At 51.4% G+C, this 23015-nt stretch overlaps 1 protein-coding gene across 2 annotated transcripts in view; it reads right to left on the reverse strand.

Moving 5' to 3' along the window:
- The window catches only part of LAMB1 (laminin subunit beta 1), a 68220-nt gene extending 47507 nt beyond the window's left edge, over window positions 1-20713 (reverse strand). The window contains exons 1-9 of one of the 2 annotated variants that reach the window (XM_075558556.1): window positions 20584-20713; window positions 20333-20452; window positions 19171-19346; window positions 16563-16698; window positions 12719-12792; window positions 8288-8476; window positions 8134-8197; window positions 4140-4342; window positions 790-910 (exon numbers count right to left, since the gene is read on the reverse strand). In XM_075558556.1, the coding sequence (XP_075414671.1) occupies window positions 790-910; window positions 4140-4342; window positions 8134-8197; window positions 8288-8476; window positions 12719-12792; window positions 16563-16698; window positions 19171-19346; window positions 20333-20369 (1000 nt within the window). In that variant the 5' untranslated portion in view covers window positions 20370-20452; window positions 20584-20713. Of the gene's footprint in view, window positions 1-789; window positions 911-4139; window positions 4343-8133; window positions 8198-8287; window positions 8477-12718; window positions 12793-16562; window positions 16699-19170; window positions 19347-20332; window positions 20530-20583 lie in introns of those variants that run through there. The other variant, XM_075558555.1, reaches the window with a different exon arrangement.
- Window positions 20714-23015: the final 2302 nt, after the last annotated feature.

Here is a 23015-nt window from a genome sequence, read left to right on the forward strand (position 1 = left end):
ACCACTCCTGAATCTTTGGTATCTAGCAGAATTCTGTCCCCAACACACTGGCTGAATTTCAACCTTGGAATCACTTCCCAGTGTAAGTGCTCTGGGTGGGTCACAAGAATGTCCCTCATCTCCTGTTCCTTTTATCAGACCTCTCCTCCGTCCTTCTTCCTTTCTTTCCCTGAAGGATGGCAGCTATTTACCCAAGACCAGTTCCCCCAGATCTCTACCTCCTAAGCTAGCCCTGAGCAATCTTCAGGAGTTTCTGAACTTCTACAAGAGTCTTCCAGTAGGGCTAGGGGAGAGGGAAACAGCAGGGTGTCTGTTTGTGGGGAGGAATGGCAGTGTGTCCAACCAAAGCTCTGCCCAGAGAACCCTGGCATGGATGGATACATCGGAGCTGCCCTGGAAACAAGGCCCCGTGACTCTTAAGGTCTATGGACCTCTTAGACCGTACTGATCTTCAAAGCCATACTTCCCTTCGTTTTCCCCCATCATCTTCCTTTAAAGACAAGGACCAAGTCAAGGAGAAAGTCTCGGGTTTTCACTCACACTGTCAAAGCATCCAGCCCAGGGCTAAGCACATGGCTCTGACTGAGCAAGCGTCTGCACCGAATACATGGCTGAACTGAATTCAGTGGGACGGTTGGCTTCCTAGGAGGAGCAGGCCACGGCTAGGAGAAGACTAACATCTTGATCCCTCCCCCTTCGGTAGCACGGCGCACTGTTATTATAGTCGCTCTAGTCAGAAAACGGATCCGGGCAGCCCGACCGGCCCTAGTGCCCGCTACGGAGACTTACTTTTACAGGCATTGCTGTTCCGACCTTCGGCGGGTCTCCATGGTAAATCGTGGTAGAAATCCATGCAGAGCTCACAGTTTAAGCCCTTGGTGTTATGTCTGCACATGCAGTGTCCGTGGACCTGAGGTTACAAAGCCAGATGGAGCCCAGGTTAAGGGAGATGCGGCCGGCCGGCTCTGATCCGCAAGCAGGGGGGAAACCTCCAGCACCGCTCAGCCTTAGCTCCGGATCTCCAGTGAGGATTTCCTTCTGTTGAGTTGGTCCTTTCTCCCTGGCCCCCACAATCTGTGCTCGCCCCTTCTCTGGCGGGCTCTCATTACCTAAGACACCCCAAACATTTCAACCAAGTTCCCAAGACCCCAGATGCACAAAATGCAGAAAATGTTAAAATATGGAATTCATTTTAATATTTTAATCTGTATGTACCTATATTTTGGGGTAAAAGAAATCTATGCTGAAGTGCACACACATCAGATGGGAGCCAAGTTGCATGTTTTATTGCTACCCCACCTACCACAAAGGCAGTTATTCACTTTGCTTCAACTTCAGGGCCAGCACAAAAAAACCTCCAACCAAAATGAGATTTTAAAAAATTAGCCATTTGCCACATGGGCGTTTGTGTGTGTGTTCATTTTGTTTTCAGGAAACAGAACCATCTCAGAAGATACAGACGGGCTTGCTTTATCAAAGGGTCCCTGGGGCACCACTTTGAATCCTGTCACATGCTTATGAACCCTGAGGCGTCCCCGTGAGAGGTGAGTACTCTGGGCCCACAAATGCGCCTGTGCACCAGCACCCGGCTCCGACTGCGCGCTGCAGAAGGGAATTCAGGAACTGGCAGACAGGTCCACCCGGGGCCCACCTAGTCATCAGTGCAGTTAGCAAAGGCGGAAATCCCCTGATTACAAGGTGGTTTTTCACAGAAAGGAGAGCCATTCCAAAGCACACACCACAAGCCTCTGTGGTCTCGGAATAAACAATAGAACATGCTGCGAGCTGCAGGATGCACCAGGCTGATTACACTGCAAAGTAAATGCAGCCTCTCTCGGATTCTCCCAGAGGAACACAGGATTAGAGACACAGCCCTTCCTCAGGCTCTTAAACGTTCAACTGTACCTACGCAAAAAAAAAACAAATCTACCTGGAGTCCCGGCAATGCCGATGCTGCAAGAGGGTTACAGATACTAAAGCCGGCACCTGCTTAGTCCAGGATATTGACCTCTGACAGGTAAGTAAGCCAGCCGAAAACACGATTCACCAGGAAGGGAGACCCAGACAAACAAGATGCAGCAAATGAACTATTAATACCCGCTGATGATGAGTCAATTCTGACTCATCTCGAGGACACGAGAAAGAACAGAAGGGTTGCCTCTCAGGATGCCCCAGGTTCTCATCACTGACCGAGCGGACTGCCCGTCTTTGTCCTATGGAGCAGCTGGTGCGCTCATCAAATCGCCAACCCTACTGCCAGCAGCAGGCGCTTACTACTCATGGTGCCAGCAGGACTCCTGGTCGGAACATGATTTGGCCAAAATAAGGAATGCCACGGCATCAATGGGCATTTAGAACGTCATGCTGAGTGAAAGAGCCCGAAGGAAAGAGCAAAGACTGTCTAATTCTACCGAGATGAACAGTCGTATGCCACTGAGTCAACTCTGACCCCCAGACTCACAGCCACTCTATGCCAGAGTGGGACAGAACAGAACCAACTGCCCGTCGAATAAGAACAGATCTCCAGGTCCTTGGTTCTGTGGACGCACGGGGGTGGGTTCAAACTATCCACTTTCAGCTAGCAGCCAGGCACTGAAGAGGAGACAATTATGCAGAGACAGAAAGCAGATCAGAAGTGGAGGGGTGATAAGGAGTTGTTAGGATCAAGCTCCCCGCCAGGAAGGGGTGGGACACCTAGGTAGGTGGTAGACCTGGATTGGCCCATCTAGGCCAGGTGAATTTGATTCAGCCAATGAGGTCAACCAGTTTATGGAGCATGGCTCCTAAGGGGTGGGGGAGAGGGAGGGAGGAAGGGGCGTTGTCCTGAAAAGCCAGAAGTTTTGCTCTCTGGCCCTCTCTCCCTGGGGCTGCTACACAGTGCAGCACGGCAGGGCCACAGTCCCACGCATTTGTGCGGCTTCTATCCTCTATAAACCCACTTGGTGCACAAACCAGGCTTCGGCGTGAATTCTCTCTCGCGCAAAGCCAAGGACTGAGGTAGGTATATCAGTCCCACGAGCGATCTAACAGAGTAATTAATGGGTAGAGAGTTCATGTTTAGAATGATGAAAACTTCTGAGAACAGGCAAGGATGATGGCTACAAGTGTCAGTCATTAGCCCCACTGGGATGCATACAATGGCCAGTGTTACGTCATCTACAATAAACTTGGTCAGAAAAGTGAAAAGGAAGATGTACGTTTGGTGGGAACAACAACAACACTGGGGGAGTCTCAAGAGCTGGAGTCCAGTCCCACTTAATATCGGATACTGATCTTCCCTGTGGCAAAGCAGGACCCTGGTGGCGCTGCGGGTTATGCTTCGGCCTGCAGAGCGCCACCAAGTACCACGCGGGAGAAAGATAAGGCTCCCTACTCCTTTAAGAGCTGCAGTCTCGGAAACCCACAGCTCAGCATCAACTCAATGGCAGTGTGTTTTGAGGTTTTCGGGTTTTCCAAATTATTTAGTCGCTGGTCCTGGTCTCCTCCGATCTGGACGGCCAGGTTTGGGTGACCTTGTCAAGTCCTGTCTGGTTTTCACATTCTATCAGTAGCTAGGAATTCATCGAGAGGCTGGTACAAGCACTCGCAAAACTTGCTACCCACCTGGCAAACCATTCAAATCCAGGATGTTTGCAAAAAAGGTACGAGATTAGAAAACACAGCCTACAGATGGGGCAGGGATGGAATTCTGAAGCAAAGGAGATGGAAACAAAGTCTGCTTGATCTTGAGGCGCATCTGCTGGGGCTGGGTGACATTTCAGTTGCTCAGGGTGGGGACTGACTCATGCCTCCCAGCGGGACGGCTTGGATTTTGTGGTTTCTAATCTCCCCGTGCGTAAAGGCAACCGGATTGTTGTTTACACAATCGTTTAATCCGTGTTGATTAAAATATCAACTTTAGCAACAAGTTCCACAAGCTAACACAGTGTTGACGAAATGAGCAGTCCCGACATTCTCGTGTTCCAAGAGACTTGCCAACGAGAACATCGGGGACCAAGCCCCCGCGGGGCAAGATGTCCATCTGGGAAACGGAAACCCTTCAAAAGCATGAAAAGTCTCAGGCCAGACAGGCTGCCACTGGTTGTTCAGACCCCCCCCCCCCCCCCCCCCGTGTAATGCGGAAACAGGCGCGGGCTTACCATCCCTTCCACGTCTTCTCTGAGCCCATCCACAGGGGCACACTCACTGGCATGGCCGTAGCAGAAGCAGTTGCCTCGAACCACCATGTCGTACACGGCGTAGTAGTACTTCTCCCTGATCTCCATTCTGGAGTCCAGAAGGTTGTCCCCCAGGGTATGGAGTTTGACGAACTTAATTCTCAAGTTGGTGATCTTCAACAGATCTGGGATGGGCATCAAGAGGAGGAGAAGTCCGGTCAAAGAGGAGGTCTCGTGCAATGACATAATGGCATCTCTCTTTATGGGACGGCCTGGCCGTGCGTGACAGCAGCGAACCGGAATATTAGAGCATAACATCACGTGGCCATTCCCCGTGGCCATGACCACCGGTTTAATTAGATTTAAAGTGTGTTTCACGGTGATTTGTTTGCGGCCAGTGTTCTGGGGGGGCTGGAAGTGGGGAAACCGTTTAGACTAGACTGCCACAGCTGCAGCGCCTCCTGGTTCCCAGAGCAATCGCGGCATCTATTGCTGGTGAGGAAGATAAAGCCACCTGAAAGGTCTCACCCCTGTAAGGAAATCTAAGTTACTGAAATAGATTTAACACCACAGAAAAGCTACAATCCAACGAGACTAAGTTAACATTTCCTTCGACGATTCTTGATGACAGCTATACAAAGTCACTTTCACGGTCTAAGGATGAAGGAGCTTAGTGCTAGGGAGTCGGGGCAATTTTTTTCCCCCTATAAGTGAGTTGTGGGTCAGTTTCACTGATCTTACTTTTCCTTGGTCTAGGTCTGCCGACCTCCACTTTGGCCTGAACTTGGACTATCTATTACAGTCTGTAGTCACCTGACAAAGAGCCACTCAACTTTCCCCACTGGTGTTTTCGTTCATCACCAAGTTGCTCTTGCTGAAGTGGAAGCCAAAAGGCTCTGAAACCTCACGTTGCTTCTCAGCTTTATTTTCAGTTATGCTGATGCGTGCTAATGATTTGCAGCCCAAGACAATGGGGGTAGTGACCTGAATAGATCAGACAGTTCCAAAGACCCAAAGGCCATTTTAAATACTTATAAGACCACAGACCTTACAGCTATGATTACAGCCACGGCTGTGGGCTGACAAGACATTCCAGGCATTGAAGTTAGGCACTCAGCAAAATCAAAAGGGCGACAGAGAAACCGTGGTGCTACTTAGCTGAATAGGCCTTCAGCATGCCAACATCTCCCCCTGGCCAGCCCAGATCTGCTGCACAAAAGCGAGCACAAGCGTCTATTGACCAGCAGCTGGAGTGGCTAATAACCCTGAACTGATCTTTGGGGCAGCTCGCAGAGAGGGCAAATATGCTCCCACCACTTTCCCCCTCCATGGTGCACGACACCCAGATAACGAGCCAGCTTCTCACGCAGACTGATGCTCTAAGGGGAAGTTCACTTCTGCAGTGGGTTTCAGAGGTGCCAACGAGGACCTCACACACGACATGGTTCCTTTGCTTACCAAGCAAACCCAAGGCATGACCGGCTAGAATAGACTCATTCTCCTTTGTGCAGAAACAGGCTTTCCCAAGCCAACCCACCAGGGGGAACACCGGATAACAAAGGCAACACACTGTTCAAGGCTCACCAATTTCTCCTGAAAAGGAGATGGCGACGTAGTTGTAAAGGTACTAAGGGGGACTTTGCCATGGGCACTTCTCCCAAAGGGGTTTTGAGAGTCACTCAGAAGCTGGCAGTGGACTGGACACGTCATTCAATATCTGTTTGACTGGGGGGAAGGGTGGGACAGGGAGGGGATACATGGGAGCTGATATCAATGAGTTCGAGAAGATAATATTTTGAAACTGATTGTAGTTGCAATTGTAAAACTATGCTTGACCTATTTGAATTATGGAGTGTTATGACATCTGTAAGAGCTCCCCATAAAATGAGGAATGATAAAATTTTTTAAAAAGTGTTTTGTGACAGACGCAAGGGGAGAACTATGGACCAGAGACTGGGTCAGGTGTAAAATTAAGCGGGGAAAGGGCACTTTGCTGGAAATATTCCCTGGACTTCTTCCTGGCTTCATAGCATTCCACAAGGGCTTGGTTATACAGCCAAGCACCTACTATCAGAAAGGCAGTGGGGAAACCAGGCCAGCCCCTCCTCCTCGGACTGACTGCACGAGAGCAGGGGAGGAGGCCGGCCAGGCCGTCTGTGCACGCGGGCATACAGGATCACTGCTCAAGACCTATGCACAGCGATGGCGTCAACGCCAACAACTAGCAGCGGCTTCCATGGACTGAGCACTGCATGGACTCTGCCCTGATGGCACGATGGACAGTGATCCGCATGGTCTGAAGTTTGAAAACAGCAGGAGCTCCCCTGCAGGGAGAAAGACTGAGCTTTCTAAGAGACTCTGAAACCCACAGAGGGTTGCTTTGAGTCAGCAATCATTCGATGGCAGTGAGGAGCCCAGGTGGCGGTAGTCGTTACGATTTGGGCTGTGGTCCACAGGGTCAGCAGTTCGAAACCACCAGCAGCTCCTTGGGAGACAGGCTGAGCTTTCACTACTCCTGTTAAAGAGTCTTGGAAACTGACAGGCAGTTCTACCCTGTCCTGTAGGGTCACTGTGAGTCATCTACTTGACGGCAGTGAGTTGGGGTTTTATGTGCTAGGCACTTTGATAGATGGCATGCATCTATTAACACATGTCCACCCCGGAATGATGCTAAGAGCAAAATTCCTAATCTTACAGAAGAGGCACCATGGCTCAAGACAGAAAGAAGCGGGGGTGGGGGTGTAGGATAACCTTAATTGCTGTTGAAGATCACCTGGCCACAATAAGTGAAAAACGGTATACAAAGCCAGGTCTGACTCTAAATCCATTCTTTCAGCCGCTGCACAGTCTGCCTCCCCAAATCAAAATCTCATTCTGTGAGACCCCAGAGAGCTCTGGCCTGAGGCTCAGAACATAGAGGGGGGGAGGGGCCAAGATCTCTCTCTGCCATTTACAGCCCCATCCCCGTACACCTGTGACCAGAGCTCTCTGACCCTCAGCTGAGTCATCCGTCAAACGGACATACAGCCCTCGCTGTCCTGAGCATGGCTACAGGATGGTTACAGGATCTCTCCCCATCTTCCCTGAACAATGAGAACGCCCAACACAAAGCCCAGTGCCTAGGCATCTGGCTAGAGAGACTGCCCACCACCTCGTGCAGAAATAGAGGGGAGCAGCTTCCGAGTCTCCCCTTTAGAGGGAATCTGCTTGCCCTCCAGGTTGCCACTGCCCACAGGATGGAATGAGGAAACGTGAACAAAGACGTAAAAGACAGAAGACACCTGGCAAACTCCAGGGAACCAGTGGTGGGAAGTGCCGCAAGGCGGACTCATGGGACAGAGAGGTACGTCCCCATGGGGTTTCCGAGGCTGTACACCTGTACAGGAGCAGACTGTCACAGCTTTCTCCAGTGGAAGAGCTGTGAGATCAAACTGCTGACCTTTCAGTTAGCTGTCCAATGCTTAACTCATGACGCCACCAGAGCTCGCTGGAAATCCCTCTGCATAATTTTGTAAAGGAACCAGAAACATCTATCTTATTCAAATCACTGTCTTGGGGCGGGGGCTACTTTGTTACAACAGCTTCATCCAGACAAGAAAATACCGAGCAATAAAATACAGTATTATGACCACAGACATTACCCAAGTACTTATCAATCTTTAACAATTCCACATGCTCTTCCCGACCAGTGAGGACTTTCAACTCCAACCACACTCTCCCACGGAGCGGCTGGTGGTTTTCGCCTGCTCACCTTGCTGGCGGGAAGCCCAACAGTCTTTCCCCTGACCCCTGCTGCTCCCAAGCAGGGAGGACTTGGGTTAGTATGCATGGCAAGGGCGTGGGGTGGGGTCCTGAAGAAGGAAGACGACGCTGGTGGGGGGGTAGCACCTAAGATTTCCACTCTGCGGAGGGCGATGAGGACAGTACCTCCTGGACGCTGCTGCCCATCAACGCTTTGATTTTAAAACAAGCTTACTCTGTATCCGGGGGCTGTACGGGTCTTCTATTCTGAAGGCAGGATCTAACGCCCGGAAGATCACCTACGAAGAGACAGAAAGAAGCGCAAGTGGCATGTTTGCAACGATCCAAAGGTCCCTTTGCAAGGAGGCCATTACAAAGCAAACACAAACCTCTCCTTCCGTTGAGGGTTCAATGTCAGAATATCGGGAGTCACAAATTATGTCATCAACTTTCTTCATGGGGCCCGTGGAAACGCCTGGAAATGAGCTCTCACAGTCGTAGGCAAAGTACCTGTACACGCCCCACGTCTTCCCAAAGTCAGACGAGCGTTCGATCAGCATGGCGGCTGGCCGGAAAGTCTGGGGGCGGGGAGGAAAAGTCACAGCTGGCGCTTTCCATCTGGGACCTGTATTTTCGAGGTTTCATAAGGAATGATCACGCAGCGGTGTGCGGCGGGCCCCGACTGCATGGGGTTGGCATTTCACACCGTGGCTGGATGTCACGTGCTTCAGGCTGCTCCGCGAAGCCTCTTTTAGCAAAGAAAGTGATCGGCCTCTGAGTTTTACACTTTCTCCCACCCGACCCGCCCAGTGAGCCGAACCCTGCTTCTCTTTAGAAGCTGACCGTGAGCAGACAGGCCTTGGTAACAAACACACGTCGGTATGGTTTAGCCATCACGCCGGCAATATGGCTGATGAGTGCCCACGTCCTTTGTTCGCCCATCTCATCACTCAATGATTCCCTACTGGTACCAGACAGGAGTCTATGAGGGGGCTTCAAAAAATTGCAAGGATAACCCCATAATCTTATAATTCCATTTTTCCAGGAAATATCGAAGCTACCCCCGCCCCCACCCAAATATGACCCGATCTATGTTGTTCCCTCACTGACTCAAAGCAGAGGAGAAGACTGAGACATGGATACTGAAAAGATAGTAGAAAATGAGGGATTCAGACAAGCAGGGCAGGATGGGGATTTGGGAGGGTGCTGTGGGTGGCCCGGTGGAAATGTGAGGCAGACTGAGCACCCAAAATAGGCAGATGGGGAACGCTGCAACACTGCTGAACATGGCGAGGGCCCGGTGCAAGTAGAAGGCAGGTTACAGAGAAAGGAGAGCAAACGGACCTGGAAAACAGAACCTGAACCAAGACCGCGACCAGTCTATGCCAAGCACGTCTTGATGGAACTGGGAGAGCGAACCAGCACACGCTCAAATGTACACTTCTCTTCCCGACGAGCACTGCCGGCCCCTTTTCTCTGAGAAAGGGGAGTTAGGGATTAAGCCAAATGGGGCTCACACTTTAACAGAGCCCTTGACTTCCTCATTTACGAACTGCTCCTGCTCTTGAAAGTGAACCGAGTGGGAATATAAAGAAACAGCACTTCATTAGGCCTAAGAGGATGTGTGACGAGAATTTTCAAGGGGGAAAGCAATGAATACACGGGACCGCACATGCCAACCGTGCATGCCAAACTCAATCCTAATAGGATTGAGGGGGGGACGAGGAGAGAGACGGGGAAGGGAGTCCTTGGCGGGTGTCTCGGGGCTAAAAGGGAGTTGAGAGGAAGCACATTTGAGCCGGTCCTGGCTGCGCTTCCTTCTCCCGCCCTTCTGGAAAGATCCAAGTCCCCAAGGGCAGTGAGGAGCTACCCAACTTCCTGTGGAAACGGGGCCACATGCTAGCGAAAGAACAAAAGTCTTTCATTAGTCCTCAAACTCCTTCGGTCTGTTTCTGCAAAGCTGCCTCCGAATTTATAATAAATAAGAGAATCGTGAGTTTTGAAAACACCTGGCTATTCTACAAACACAGACCGCACAGACACGGAGATCTGCTAGCTAGCCTAAGAAACCCTAGCCAGCCAGTGGGTGACCAGCCAATGCCATGACAAACGCAGGTTAAGAATCAGTCACGTGGTCTTCCTCCTCCCGCCTAACTCTAGTTCCGCTCTGTTCTGGACACTCAGTGGCATCCCCATCCTGCTACTGACCCAGCCTGGGCATCTAGGCAATCTCTGATTCATACATTCCTCTACTTTTTCTCCCGTTGCTCTGCTTCTTGTCTTTTCAAGGGGCGTCCTTCCCAATCCCTGGTCCAGCCGTTGGTTCTAAGGCTTTAGAAAGCAGGCGCTCCTTGGCGCACTGACCCGCAAAGGCAGCGGCTGCAGCAGCAGGTCTCAGAGTATGGCAACAAGGGAGGGAGGTGTGATCTGAAAAATCTCTCCAAGTGAAGCTGCTGGGACCCCCGGGTCGCTGGGGGAAGTGCCTTCCTGGGCGAGTGTCATGGCCGGCCAAGTCACATCCTCCTCCTGCACTTCCACCAGGGCCTTCCAACCTGCCTTTTCTTCTCCCGGCCCCCGCGCCTCCCTCTTTCCTTCTGGGCTCCCTTCCACTCCTTCCCTACCTCTCAGTTCCTAGTCAATGGCTCCCAAACGGTCCACAAAGCTCACACTCCGCAGGGAGCAAAGTCCTGCGGGCACAAGCCTGCTTTTTCAATGTTCACTCGCTGTCTCCTTACACCTGAGGCAGACCGACGGAGGATGCTGGCAGCACATCACCCTGAACTGGCCAGCCCCGAGTAACCCTGCTGATTGCAGACAATTTCCCCCCATCACCTCTCACAGACATCTCGCTCCGTGTCCTGTGTCCAGTGGAATACCATCCTGGTCCTCTCCTTGTGCATGCGGCTTTCTTCAGCATCCCGGGGGAAACTAGCTGTACTGAACGCATCCCCTTCACTGGACATCTCCCACAGCGGCTAGCACATTCCTTCAGGTAGCATGCCCTGTTTACCAGTGCAGCTTCTCCTTTACAGAACTGGAAGTCCCTGGAAAGAAGTGGCCCGTCTGGCTTGGCCATCTTGCACTGGGCAGGGGTTTGTTTTTTGTTTTTTTGGCACACAGAAGGTTGCTGGATACATTTAGCTATGCACCACTCACCCACACATAGCAATTACATGTCAAGCATCAGCATATATGATTTACGACATCTCTGCTACGCGCTGCAAGGTTCCTCCTGCTTCCAGCGCAGGGAGTGATTTCACACAACCTATAGACGACGAAGCAACAGTGTTTCCACTGGATCAATGAGAAAGCCACCGGATGGCCAAACAGAGGCTTGGGGGTTCGTGCCCACGCCTGTCTAACCCAAAGATGCTCTTCCTGCACAAGCTGGGGCCCAATGGGCAGGTTTCTTCCCATCAACAGAACTCTGACAGCTTGTACCCATTCCTCGTGGATCAGTTCAATCTCCATCTCGACTGCGCCTTCTGCACGGAGGTGGGTCCACTGCATTCCCTCGAATGAGTGAGTACTCAACTACAGAGTATAACCCAAAGGGCTTCTGAATATAATAAATGAACGCAGACCTGCTCACATGCACAGAGATGATATCCAAAACACAGGCCCCACACACACTCACGAAAACGATGACGAGGACTTTCAGGTGTCGGGTCGCATGAGACTATGTGCAGCTGATGGTAAATTCTAAGCACCAGGATGGGCGTGTGGTTGTAAGTGAGGGAGAGGGTTGTGTGACAAAGAATACGCTATTCAAGGCAAGTCCCCCCCCCCCAGTCTTTATCGGGTGTCAAAGTCACATGAACCTTTCCTGCCTTACAGTGACGGGTGGGGCAGTGGGCATGGTGATGCAGAGCGGAGGACTGAACTGCTCAGCCTCAATGTCCCTCCTACAGTCCTGTCGAGGCAGTGGGTGACCTGGTGAACTGCTAGCAAGAGTCAGCTTCATGCTCCCGCCATGTCCTACACGGTGGCTTTGAGTGGGAATGGAGTTGACACCAATGAGTTGAGTAACGTCCTTCTCTGGCTTCTAGACCCATCTTTGTTCCCAGACGTCCCTCACAGGCATTAGCAGAGGACATAAGTGAGCCTTTGACCCACCCTCCTTACGCCTATGGGAAATCCACTCCTCACAGTTGTGTCTAACCTGAGAGTGGGGTAGATATGGGCCACACCTCCAACGGGGGTGGGGGGAAGGATGATTCAAAAGTAATTTCCATCTGAGAAGCAATAAGCAAATGAAGGGTCTTATGTGCACCGACACATACTTTAAGCCATGCAAAGTCTGTCACTAGCAGGCAGCTGCTGTAGAAAACAAAGGGACTTTGTACCGAGACATTCCCTAGTCTCAGAGTCACGTTACATTTCTAAATGGAAAAAAAAAAACAACGAGAAAATCCACATTGGAGGAGGAATCGCATTATCTCGGTCACACCATTCTTGCAAAACTTCTGCAAAACCTTACCAGCTAAAGATAACACGATTTCTTCTTCAGTTACCAGACTCTGCCCTAGAACATAAACAGCAGGGATTTACTCTCCAGATGTCCACTGTGGTTTGGAAGCAAGTCAAGGCCACCTCTCTCCATGGGGAAATAAACAATGCTCTTGAATTAAAACTTCACCGTGCAACTGAACTACCTCAGCAGAGGGTGCTCTCTCCTTCCAGCCACAGAAAGCACATATGTCACCGTCCTGTTTCACCACCCAATTTACAGCGACGAGAACACTGAAGTGACTCACACAGCCGTTTCCACATTACCCGATGTCCCCTATGACTCCGTGAGAACGATATGGCTTCCTTACCTTGAAAGTCATGATGAGATGAGTGAAATGGAATTCGGCTTCCAGGTCCAGCTGGATCGTGACATTTTCCATGCCTCGAGGTAATAAAAAAAATATGGTTTAAGAATGACAGAAGGAAACAGCAAGGCCAACAGAAACCGCAGGGCGCAGTTATTAACGGTTTCCCCTTCAATACTCTGCAGGGTCTTTCTTCCTAGAAATCCCCGGTTGGATCCCACCTGGCCCAGAAGACCCACAGGTAAGATCATGAAAAAAAGCCCCGGCTCAATTCGGGTGGTGAAGCGCAAATTCTTTGGTTGTCTACAAATCATCCTGGAGCCCAACGTAGTAAAACTGCTCTCCAAAACACGACGGCTGGCAGAGTGCCTCCAACTGCTGTCAAAAAAGACATCCTTTGCTGAGGATGAAGTAAAACAGCTTCCCAACCCTCAGAGCCAATGACTCCCAGGGGAGGGGGTTGGAAAATACTTCCTGTGCACAGTAGGGGGGTCAGCTTGCAGTCAGAAGCTTGGGGACAAGATTCTTCTACAATAGACACACATATTCCTTTTCTCTCTCTTTTGCAGCAGCAAGGGGGAAAAGAAAAAAAGAAGTGCCCACCACACAAGTCAGCCCCACTTCCAATTCAGTTCAGAAAAGCCTTAGAGTGCACTTCCACAAGTGAAAGACAATGCCAGAGGGAGAAAAGGAGGGTCGGATCAATAAACTGGCCTAGAACAGACACTAACATCTCCCCTTCAGGCCAAAGCCTGAACCAACAAATGAGCCTTTGCACCGTGCCCCAGGGTCAACCAGCCTGGCTTGGACACACTGGAATTCCAGGGACAGAATTCGTCCCCACCCCATTCCTGAGGCCCTCGGGCTGAGCTCAGTTAGATAATGGAAGCCATTCTGCAGTTCTTGTGTGTGTGTGTGTGTGTGTGTGTGTGAGAGAGAGAGAGAGAGAGAGAGAGAGAGAGAGAGAGAGAGAGAGAGAGAGAGAGAGAGAGAGACTGTCTCTCCATCTCGAGCGAAAGAAGTCTCAGATGCAAGAAAACACATGGGGATGTGTCAGAACCAATCCTGTCACAGGATGGTGTGCTTTCAGAAAACCAGTAGAACCTTTTGACATAAACCCTCCTGCTGGACAACTGCCAGATCTACTGGGGGGGGGGGGGGGGGAGTGGTCACTGGAACGGATATGAGTTAGCTGGAATGCTAAAGAAAAACATTACCACCACACTCATTAACCTTATCTAATTTGTTTAAATAGAACTGGCTTACAAACCTACCCTGGACATGCTTTTTTTTTGAGTGAAAATGTCAGCTAAGCCACAGTCCCTCCCCCTCTGCCAGGCTTTGAAAGACCTGCAATATGTGTTCAAAATGAAGAGATGAGGGGGGAAATAGACGGTACAAAGCCGGGCGAGGGCCCGATCGGTACTGTAAAACCACAGGCTCCAATAGTCACCCCAAATGCATTCCATTTTACAGCTGCTCACCCAGTGAAGGACTGCTGTTTTTATTGTAATGTGGGAAGCAAAACAATGTGGAAGAGAATTCTCCTATACTTGACTGGGTCAACCCTAGACATGGCTCCACATTATGGGTAAATCAGAAGCACCTGGACAAACGCCACAGCACGGCCACTTTTGTGCCTGGGCAATGGTGACTCAGTGCCATGAGGTATGGCACATGTACAGCACAGAGAATCCATGAAGTCAGATTTGCAGTCTTTGCGAACAACCAGACAGCTGAGCGATGACAGGTGGTTCTAACCATCTGCCTGATGACTAATCTCATCCAAACAGTTCTGATAAGGCAGTTCACCCACTGCCCTCAAGTCCATTCGACTCTCAGTGGCCCTACAGAACAGGGTAGAACTGCCCCCAGGGCTGTCCAAGCCTCTGACTGTTTACAGTGGAAAGCCTCATCTGTGTGAAGAGTGGGGGGCAGTTTCCAACTGCGACCTTCAAATTAGCAGGTCAATGTATAACCCCTAATTACTCCACCAGGGCTCCCAGCAGAGCAGCTGGGAACCCAAAAGCCCCCGTATTTAGAAATTCCTTCTTTCTGGCCCTCAGTCCCTTTTGTCCCATGAATTCAAAGGTCTAGAAGTCAACTCGTCCCTGACCCAATTCAGGAAAGCTGCCCGTGGCACAACAGCACTTGAAAAACCTTTCCTGACTGCCGATTGAAGCGGGACAGTCTTGACCTGAACTCGGTAGCCATTCTTCTTGCGGAGGTCTCTCTGTTTCACAGGAAATCCTCCCTCTCTGCTCCCCGAAAGCTCTATGCTACTTTCAGGATTCCTCTGAGATGTGAGCGCACTTTTACAGAGACCACTGCTGTGCACTGAACTTCCGACCAAGGATTCTCCTGGAAGAAGTTCACGCTGCTGCTCTAGATGATGTGTGCTTTCCAAGAAAGCAGTCTATCCCAACCGCGTCTGCAACCAAAGGGCCCCCAAGGCCAACTTATGAATAACGCTCCCTAGGAGTCATCTCTCAAAACAGATGGCCATTGCATGGGAAGGCTGGACATTGAATAAGGAAAACCAAAGGATGGATACTTTTGACGTTTGGTGCCGGCAAAGAATGGGGAAACCCCCATGGACTGACAAAAGAACAAACAAAGCTGTCTTGGAAGAAGTACAGCCAGAACACTCCTTGGAAGCACGGATTCGAGACTTCGTCTCACATGCTTCAGACAAGCCCACAGGACAGATCAGTCCTAGAAACGGACTTCGTGCTTGGTAAAGCACAGGAGCGGTGAAGGAGGAGGAGCCGACTCTTGACGACACGGACTGACACAGTGGCTTCAAAAATGGCCTCAAATATAACAATTGTGTTGATGGTGCAGGACCGGATGGTGTTTCGTTCTGTTGTAAACAGGGTCGGTGTGAGTTGGAACCGACTGGACACCATCTACCAACAAGAACCACGGTTCTCCAGAAAAATACATGTAACAGTCAACCACAAGGAAGTTTACTGAACCCTGTTACTCTTGGCAGAATGAGAAATGAGTGCCGGCATCCACAAGCTTCCCAGGTGTGGGGCTTTCAATTAAATGCTCTAGTAGAGTCCAGGGCTTCTGATCACTTCCCATATTTAAAAAACAAAGCAACCAAACCCAAGTATGACGATACATTGTTAATGAACCAACACACCATACTTTTAGGCCCCACATTTCAGCGTCTCTATTATGAAGCAAATGTGAAATTAATCTAGGCTCAGGTGTACAGTGATTGTACCTTAGCCTACTTGGTGAATTTATTAAATGCAAAGCCAAATGACAGAGAAAAGACAAGGGGTTGGATGCAAACCACCACGAGGCCAGTAGTTTTGAGTCACACCCATGTTGACAGTCTTTGAAAAACTGACAACCTGGTGCTCATTCATAGGACAGTATCAAGTTCTCTCTGCGTGGAAGGGGCGGCGGAACTGTCCATCTGCCCTTTCCTCTGGGGTTGAGTGAATCAAAGATGCGATGTTTTTCAGAGGAAGAATCAAGATTGGAGACAGTACAGGGCCCTTCCCACACCCTCCCCAGACTTCACCCCCATTCCAAACTGAAACATTCCTGCGGGCCCCCTCCCTCTCAGGATAAAAACCAGGGAGCACCCCTGGGCTAGCATGAAAGACTGCTTTCTTTGAGGAAGTGCATGCTTCAGAAAGAACCATGAGATTTTACCCAGAGAATTTGGTGCTCCAGGCAATAAATCTGTCAAAGGCCGTAATTACAGGACAGAGACTCCTCGGTATTTTTACACACACACACACACACACACACACACACACACACGAAAGCCCATAACCCCATCCAACCACATGCCACTGAACTTGTTCCCACACTGACCACATACCATTTTCCGATTGCCACCATATCTTAAGGCGGTTTGGAGCGAAGGTGGTGACCACATTTTCAATGAGATGACTATCAGGATTAAGTGTCTCGTGATAAGGGTCTTGTGAATTGCATATGAAGCATTTTTTATCCTCCTGAAAACAAAGCGTGTTTCATGAGTCTGGCAAACAATCTCACAATGCAACAAGGACTCCAGCCCACAATATCAAAGGCCAACCTAGTTGTTTCAAGGCAAGTGAATGTGACACACCCGAGCCCCTCACAAGCCGACCACGTTGATTTACCAAGTCGACGCTACCTCTGGAAAGAAGTTCTTCCTCTGAAAATCCCAGGCAAAAAGTAAAAGAGAGCATTGTTTCCACAAGCTACTAATTTAATCAAAACCCTATTCCCAAGCTTAAATCTTAATCTTAAATAGCGAGAAGCTTAACCTATAGGCAAAAGGGGTATTAGGGAATTTTTGCTGATATAAAGAAACTGAAAATGAAAGAAAAAAAAAAGGAGAGCGCAATACATTTGACCTGATCTAAAACCTTGACAAAAAGGCAGGAATCAAGTATTAGGCAGAAACATTTAGAGAGGGTTTGGGATTTACAGAACCAGCATCCTTAGCTTCAAATCTGCTCAGTGGAGCAGAGGCAGCGGCACGCAGGCTAACCTACACAGCACTCAGGTTATCTGGGGGAGGGGCTACCAGGCTGCCCTGAAGATGGGGGGACCATTATAAGCTAGTGACAACCCAAGGAAGCCCCAAACGGACCGGCATTCTTGGAATCCGGAAACACACAAAAATAGGTGCCTTTGAGTCAACCTTGACTCACGGTGACCCAGTGTGTGCCAGAGAACTATGCTGTACAGAGGTTCCGGTGGGCAGAATTCTCAGAAGTAGATCAAGCCTTGCTATCAAAGAAATCCCAACCTTTTGGTTAGTATGTTAGGTGCTGGCATCAGCCACGGACTGTGAAATTAAGGTCCACTTTCGGTTCTACAGGAGCCATGGTGACACAGGGATTTCCCATTGGGCTACCAACCACAAGGTCAGCACTCTGAATCCACTAGCTACTCCAAGGGAGGAAGAATAGGCTGGCTGCTTCCACGAAGATTTGTAATCTTGGGAACCAGTAAGGGCAGTTCTACCCCATCCTACAGGGTCACAATGAATAAGAATCAACTTTTGGGCACCTAGAGAAGCGTTTGTGGTTTGTTTTTGTTTTTTTAATTTGTGCGGTGAGGGTCTACAGTAGGAATCGTGGTGGAGCAGTGCGTTTACACCTTTTTAAACCCACTAAATGTTGGAGGCAAATTAACCAATCTTTTCTTTTTGGTCCTTGTATCTGATAAAAGTGAGACGTACGTCCCAATTTCATGACCAATCAAAAACAGGAGAGCCCGCCCTACTGGCTTTTGAGACAGTCTAACTCTAACTCTGGTCCAAGCTGGTTTCAGGGTCGAGTGATTCATTTACAGGATGGTTAGGTCTTTGAATGACGGCACAAACTATTAGGTAAAAAGCTGAATGCTAACATTAGACAATGGAACATCAATGCCTTCATTAGCTTGTAGTAAAGGAAACGAGTGCTAGGGAACAATTACCAGAACTTAAAAAAAAACACCAGCATAATTATAGTCTCCTTTCTAATCAGGAGGAAGCCGTCTAGACATTTCTGTATAAATCTGGAAGCAAATGAGAGGAATCCACTTTACCACATTCCTGCTATTTATTTCATTACATCTCCACGATGGGTTCTTCCTAACCTGTTGCAAAGCTGACTCCACTTTAAGGCATCACCTGTGCAAACCACACAACACTCTCCTTGGCAAGGGCAGGTATCCAGGTGGTAGTGACTAGAATTAGAGGAATTGGCCTGGGGCATGTCCTTTATGTGGCCTTTAGCGTCTTCAGTTAGAGGCCAGACATGTCCGGTCTCTTTTTAATTCTGGGAAGGGATGCTGAATACTTTAGCCTTTGGGTGTCTTCTCTTAAAATCAATTTTGACTCGGTAAATTCACGACCTTCGAAATCTAAAACCTTGGTTCACTTTTACCAAAACCCTTTAGAAAAGAACACTTTCAGGAAACACCCTAAAATGTTACTGGCCTCCCGCATGTTTGAAAAAGTGAGGGCATTCTTGTGAAACCAAGCATCTGTCCCTGCTCTTCAATGGAGGGAGGTGGAAACATGATGTCACCAGGAAAGGAAACCCAGTTCAGTAACTGAGGTCACCTTGCAAGGCGTCTGTCATTGCTGGACGCCCTTTACCCAAGCGATAAGATTCTGGGAGAAATCCAAGATCACTGTTTAGTACAGGAAAGGGGGGGGGGTGGAGTGCTGCTTCTAATACACACTTCCAAAAAGAACACATTAAAGGGAAAAATAGGGGTTTTTGGAGCCCTGGGTCGAGTATGTCTCTGGAGAGGCAGGGGCGGCAGGAAACGTTTGGCGGATGCAACTGTGCAAACGGAGTCTGGATAAAGGGTGTGCTGTCAGCCTAATCCTAGGACTCCCAGGCTAGCCTCGTTTCCTATCTGGATAGCTGGCAGGACGCGGCGTCCCCTGGGCCTGCCCCTTCAGGTCTGGCGCGGAGGCGGCGCAAGTCCGCCCTCACCTGGAGGTGGCTGACGATGCAGTAGGGCTCGGGCTTATTCAGCCCGCACGTCGAGGTCACCGAGAGCTTCTGCGCACGGCCGATGAGAAGGTCGCCCGTGGCCGGGTAGCAGCTGCCCTCCGCACAGCCGTAGCTGAACTCCGGTTCCTGGGCGCACACTCGGCCTCCGCAAAGGGCTGGAGGCGATCACGAGAGGGGAGCGAGCCAGAACATGGGGGGTCGGGGTAGATTCCAGAGAAAGCAGAAGGCACAGAAGGGAAAGAGGCGCATGCAAGCAGAGAAGGCAGGGGGAGGGGGAGGAAGGCAGAAAAAGAAATCGACACGTCACTACGTTTGTCCATCAGCCGGGCGCACCGCGCGTGGGAAACCCACACACGCCCGCGTCCACCCCGATGGGCCCGGGAGGGCAGCGTCCATCACGAAGGGTTCCCGCGCATCCCGGCCACTTCGACGTGCCCGGGCGCAGGACGCAGAGATGCTGGCCACTCCACACCGCGGGGACGCGCGTGGGGGGACGCTCGCGAGCTAGCCCGCGTGCTCGCGGCGGCCTGTGCATCCCCGGGGCGCGCGTGCGCGCGTGTGTGCTTGCGGACATCTTTGCGCGCGGAGGCGCCAGTGGGGCGCGCGCGAGTTGGGGACGCCTGGTCCGGAGAGGTGGCGCGCGAGCAGCTGGGGCCGCTTTTCCCAGCAAGGGGCCCGTGGGCTGCCCCGGCGACTCGGGAGGGGCAGGGACCCCTCGCCATTCCAGGGAAGCTCGGGTGCAGTTGTTTCTCGTGCCATCCGGAGGCGATCAGCGAGGGTTAATTAAAGCCACATGGCCCCAGTCAGCCCAGGACGAAGCCTGCGCTCGGCTGGCCCGGGAACGGGTTCCCAGGGAGTCCTCGCGGCGAGCCTCTTCCCCGCTGGGAGACCTCCCCACCCCACCCCCACTCGCGGTGGGGACACCCAGCCTTCGGGGGGCGCAAGGAGCAGCGGCCGCCGGAGCCCAGGGATACGGGTCCGCTCCTGCTCCACGCGCGCCGTCTCCAGCCACCACCGAGGCCAGGGCGCTGGCCTTTCATCCCAGGGGCCGCGTTTATTCCCCCAAAGCTGCCACGACTCCGGGTGGGGGGAAGCAAACGGCTTCGGGGTTCTTCCCGGCCCCCGCTTCCCACAGAATTACCTAGGAAACCGAGAGCGAACACCTGGAGCAGTCCCATGTCCGACTTCTGCAGCCCAGGGGAGCCGGCGGCGGGGGAGAACGCGTCCGGCGAGCCGCTTCCCTTTCTTCCCGTCTCGCTTTCTGGAGAGGGGGAGAGAAAAGGCCAAGGTTCAGAGAGGAGAGGGGAGCCCTTCCATTTCCTGCCGCTCCCACGGAAGCCGGGGATGGTGGGGGGCGGGCGGGGGGCCGCGGCGCCACTTTGTTCGGCTTACCCCGGGCAGCCTCAGCCCAAAGAAGGGAATTGGAAAGTTTCGCCTGGGGAGGAACCCAGGGAGGCGTCTCTGCTCATGCGCACACGGCAGGCAGGGGCTAGGGAGGGGGCGGGCGGCGGGAGGCCACCACTTGGTCAGGAGGGGGTGGAGGTGAGTGGCGGGCCAACCCTCAGGGGCTCCTCTTTTGTTTTAAGGGCGCGTCTGCGGGCGCTCGCTTCGGGGTTGGGCTCTCCCCGAGCGGCTGCGGGGCCGCCGCGACGCAGAGGTGTGCGTGGAGGGCTCGGCGGTCCAGCGTGGGGGGCGGGATGAGTCCCGGCTGGCCTGGGTCGTAGGTGTACCGATTGGGATGCCAGGACGTGCGGATCGGGCCCTCCACCCCGCCCCGCGGACTCGAACATTTACATTTGTAAGAAGTGAGTCACGAAAAGGTGCCCAAGGCGAGAAACGCCCGCACCCCGCACTCTGGGAGGGCGGGTTAACCCTCTCCTTAAAGGGCGGCCCCACGGAGTTCGCGCCACGTGCAATGTCTTCACTCGGAGTAGAGATCTACCCTTCCTTGGGCACCTGTGCGCGCGCATTCAGGCCACGGAAGACCTCAATGCTTCCAATTACCCACCTAGTTGTAAAAGTCGACCTCCTAGCAGAATCCAGACGGTAGCATCGATCCAGCCCCTGCCTCGATGGACACACTTTGGTGATCGCTTTACCCATCACCCATGAACCTGGAAGCACAACCTGGACCATTCTAGAGAGGCGCTCCACATTCTACAAGTGGAGAGGGGAGGGTGAAGGCATGCATGGAAGGGTCTCTTAAAGTGTGACCAGTTTAGTTAAGAAAAACAAACCCCAAACCTGGACATATTCTCGCCAGCCATTCAATTGTGACTCATCACTACCTACCCGGGAGGAGGAGAGCAGCCCCCAGCATTTCACAAGCTGTACTCTTGACAAGAACAACGCAAAGGCCCACCTTTGGGTTAGCAGCCAAGGGCTTTAACCACTGCGCCACTAGGACTCTTTGGTTAAATAAGTGACTATAAGCTTGTTTATCGCCTGGGGGCGGGGGTTGAGGTTGGCCAGGAACAAACACACACTCACTCACTCACTCACATACTGAGAGTTGTCTTAGTTCTTTCAGTGTGGCTGGAGTCAAGACTTGCGCTGCTCAGCATTCCTCCCGGCAACCTGGGGACAATAGTCGTCTGTCCAGTCTAGAGATTTTGCTTGTTCTCTAATTAATCGGTGCAGGGAGAGAGGTTTAAGTGGGTAGTTGGTGAGATTTTAACTTTGCTGTAATGAAAAACGGTTCAGGGAAGTTTAATCATTAGACCCCAGACGAAGCTGAATTACCGGTTTGTAAAACCCCCTTAGTGGATCCAGGGAGGCTGCAGCCTCAGGTTTAGGTGATGAATTTATCACTCACCAGAGCAGCACGGGCCCTGCTGCAGCCTCCCGCGGTTTTGCTTCTATTAAAAACAACACAACTTGCTGCCATCGAGTTGGTTCCGACTCATAGGTCAGGGTAGAACTGCCCGTGTGGGTTTCCAAGAGTGTCACTCTAAGGGAGTAGAGTCTCTCCTCATTCTCCCTGGGAGAAGCTAGTGGTTTCAAACTGCTGACCTTTGGGTTCATCTAGCTCTGTTCCCCCCTTTATTATTTTTGTCCTTGAAAGGTGCTCTCCTCTTACCTGACAGCAGTGCTCTTGCCTCCATTTACTGTGAGTGCTCCCTCCCAAACCTGCTCCCTTGGGCTCCCACCTAAAGTAACAACCCCCTGCCTTCCTGTGCACCTTCTACTTTATGTTCCTTCCTCTGGCGTCGTGCTTTAGGGTCTTAAAGGGTCCTCGACAGCAGGTTGCCTGCTGCGCCTCCTTCTCGCCTCTATTCCATTACAACATGGCTTCCGTCCTCATTGTTGTCTCCAGCCTTCCAACTGCCACATGGGAAGGACACTTCCGCACTGTTACGGGCCTGGATTGCTTTGTAACGTGTGCTCCAGATGGTCCTGCCTTCCGTCTTGAGACTCCTGGGCTTCCAGGACACAAAACCAAACATCACACTCACTGCCATCAAGTTGGATGCTGACTCATAGGGACTGTATAGGACAAAGAACTGCCCCTGTGAGTTTCCGAGACTGTGACTGTCTAGATGGAAATAGAAAGCCCTTTCTCCCTTAGACGCTGGTGGTTTTGAACCACTGGCCTTGCGGATCGAAGCCCAATGTGTAAGCACTTTGCGACTAGGGCTCCCCTTCCAGAACACAATTCCCTCCAAAATGTCTTCTCAGTGGTCCTCCTCTTATCAGGAAATGTTGATGTCTCAAAGGTTCTATTTACAGCAGATTTTTCATCTGAATGTTTTCCTCCATGCCCATGGCTCTCATCACCACCTTGGCTGTGGTGGCCCCTACACCTGTATCTGCAGTCCGTACCT

Source organism: Tenrec ecaudatus, chromosome 9 (assembly GCF_050624435.1).
Source record: "Tenrec ecaudatus isolate mTenEca1 chromosome 9, mTenEca1.hap1, whole genome shotgun sequence".
In the NCBI taxonomy this organism is placed as follows: domain Eukaryota; kingdom Metazoa; phylum Chordata; class Mammalia; order Afrosoricida; family Tenrecidae; genus Tenrec; species Tenrec ecaudatus.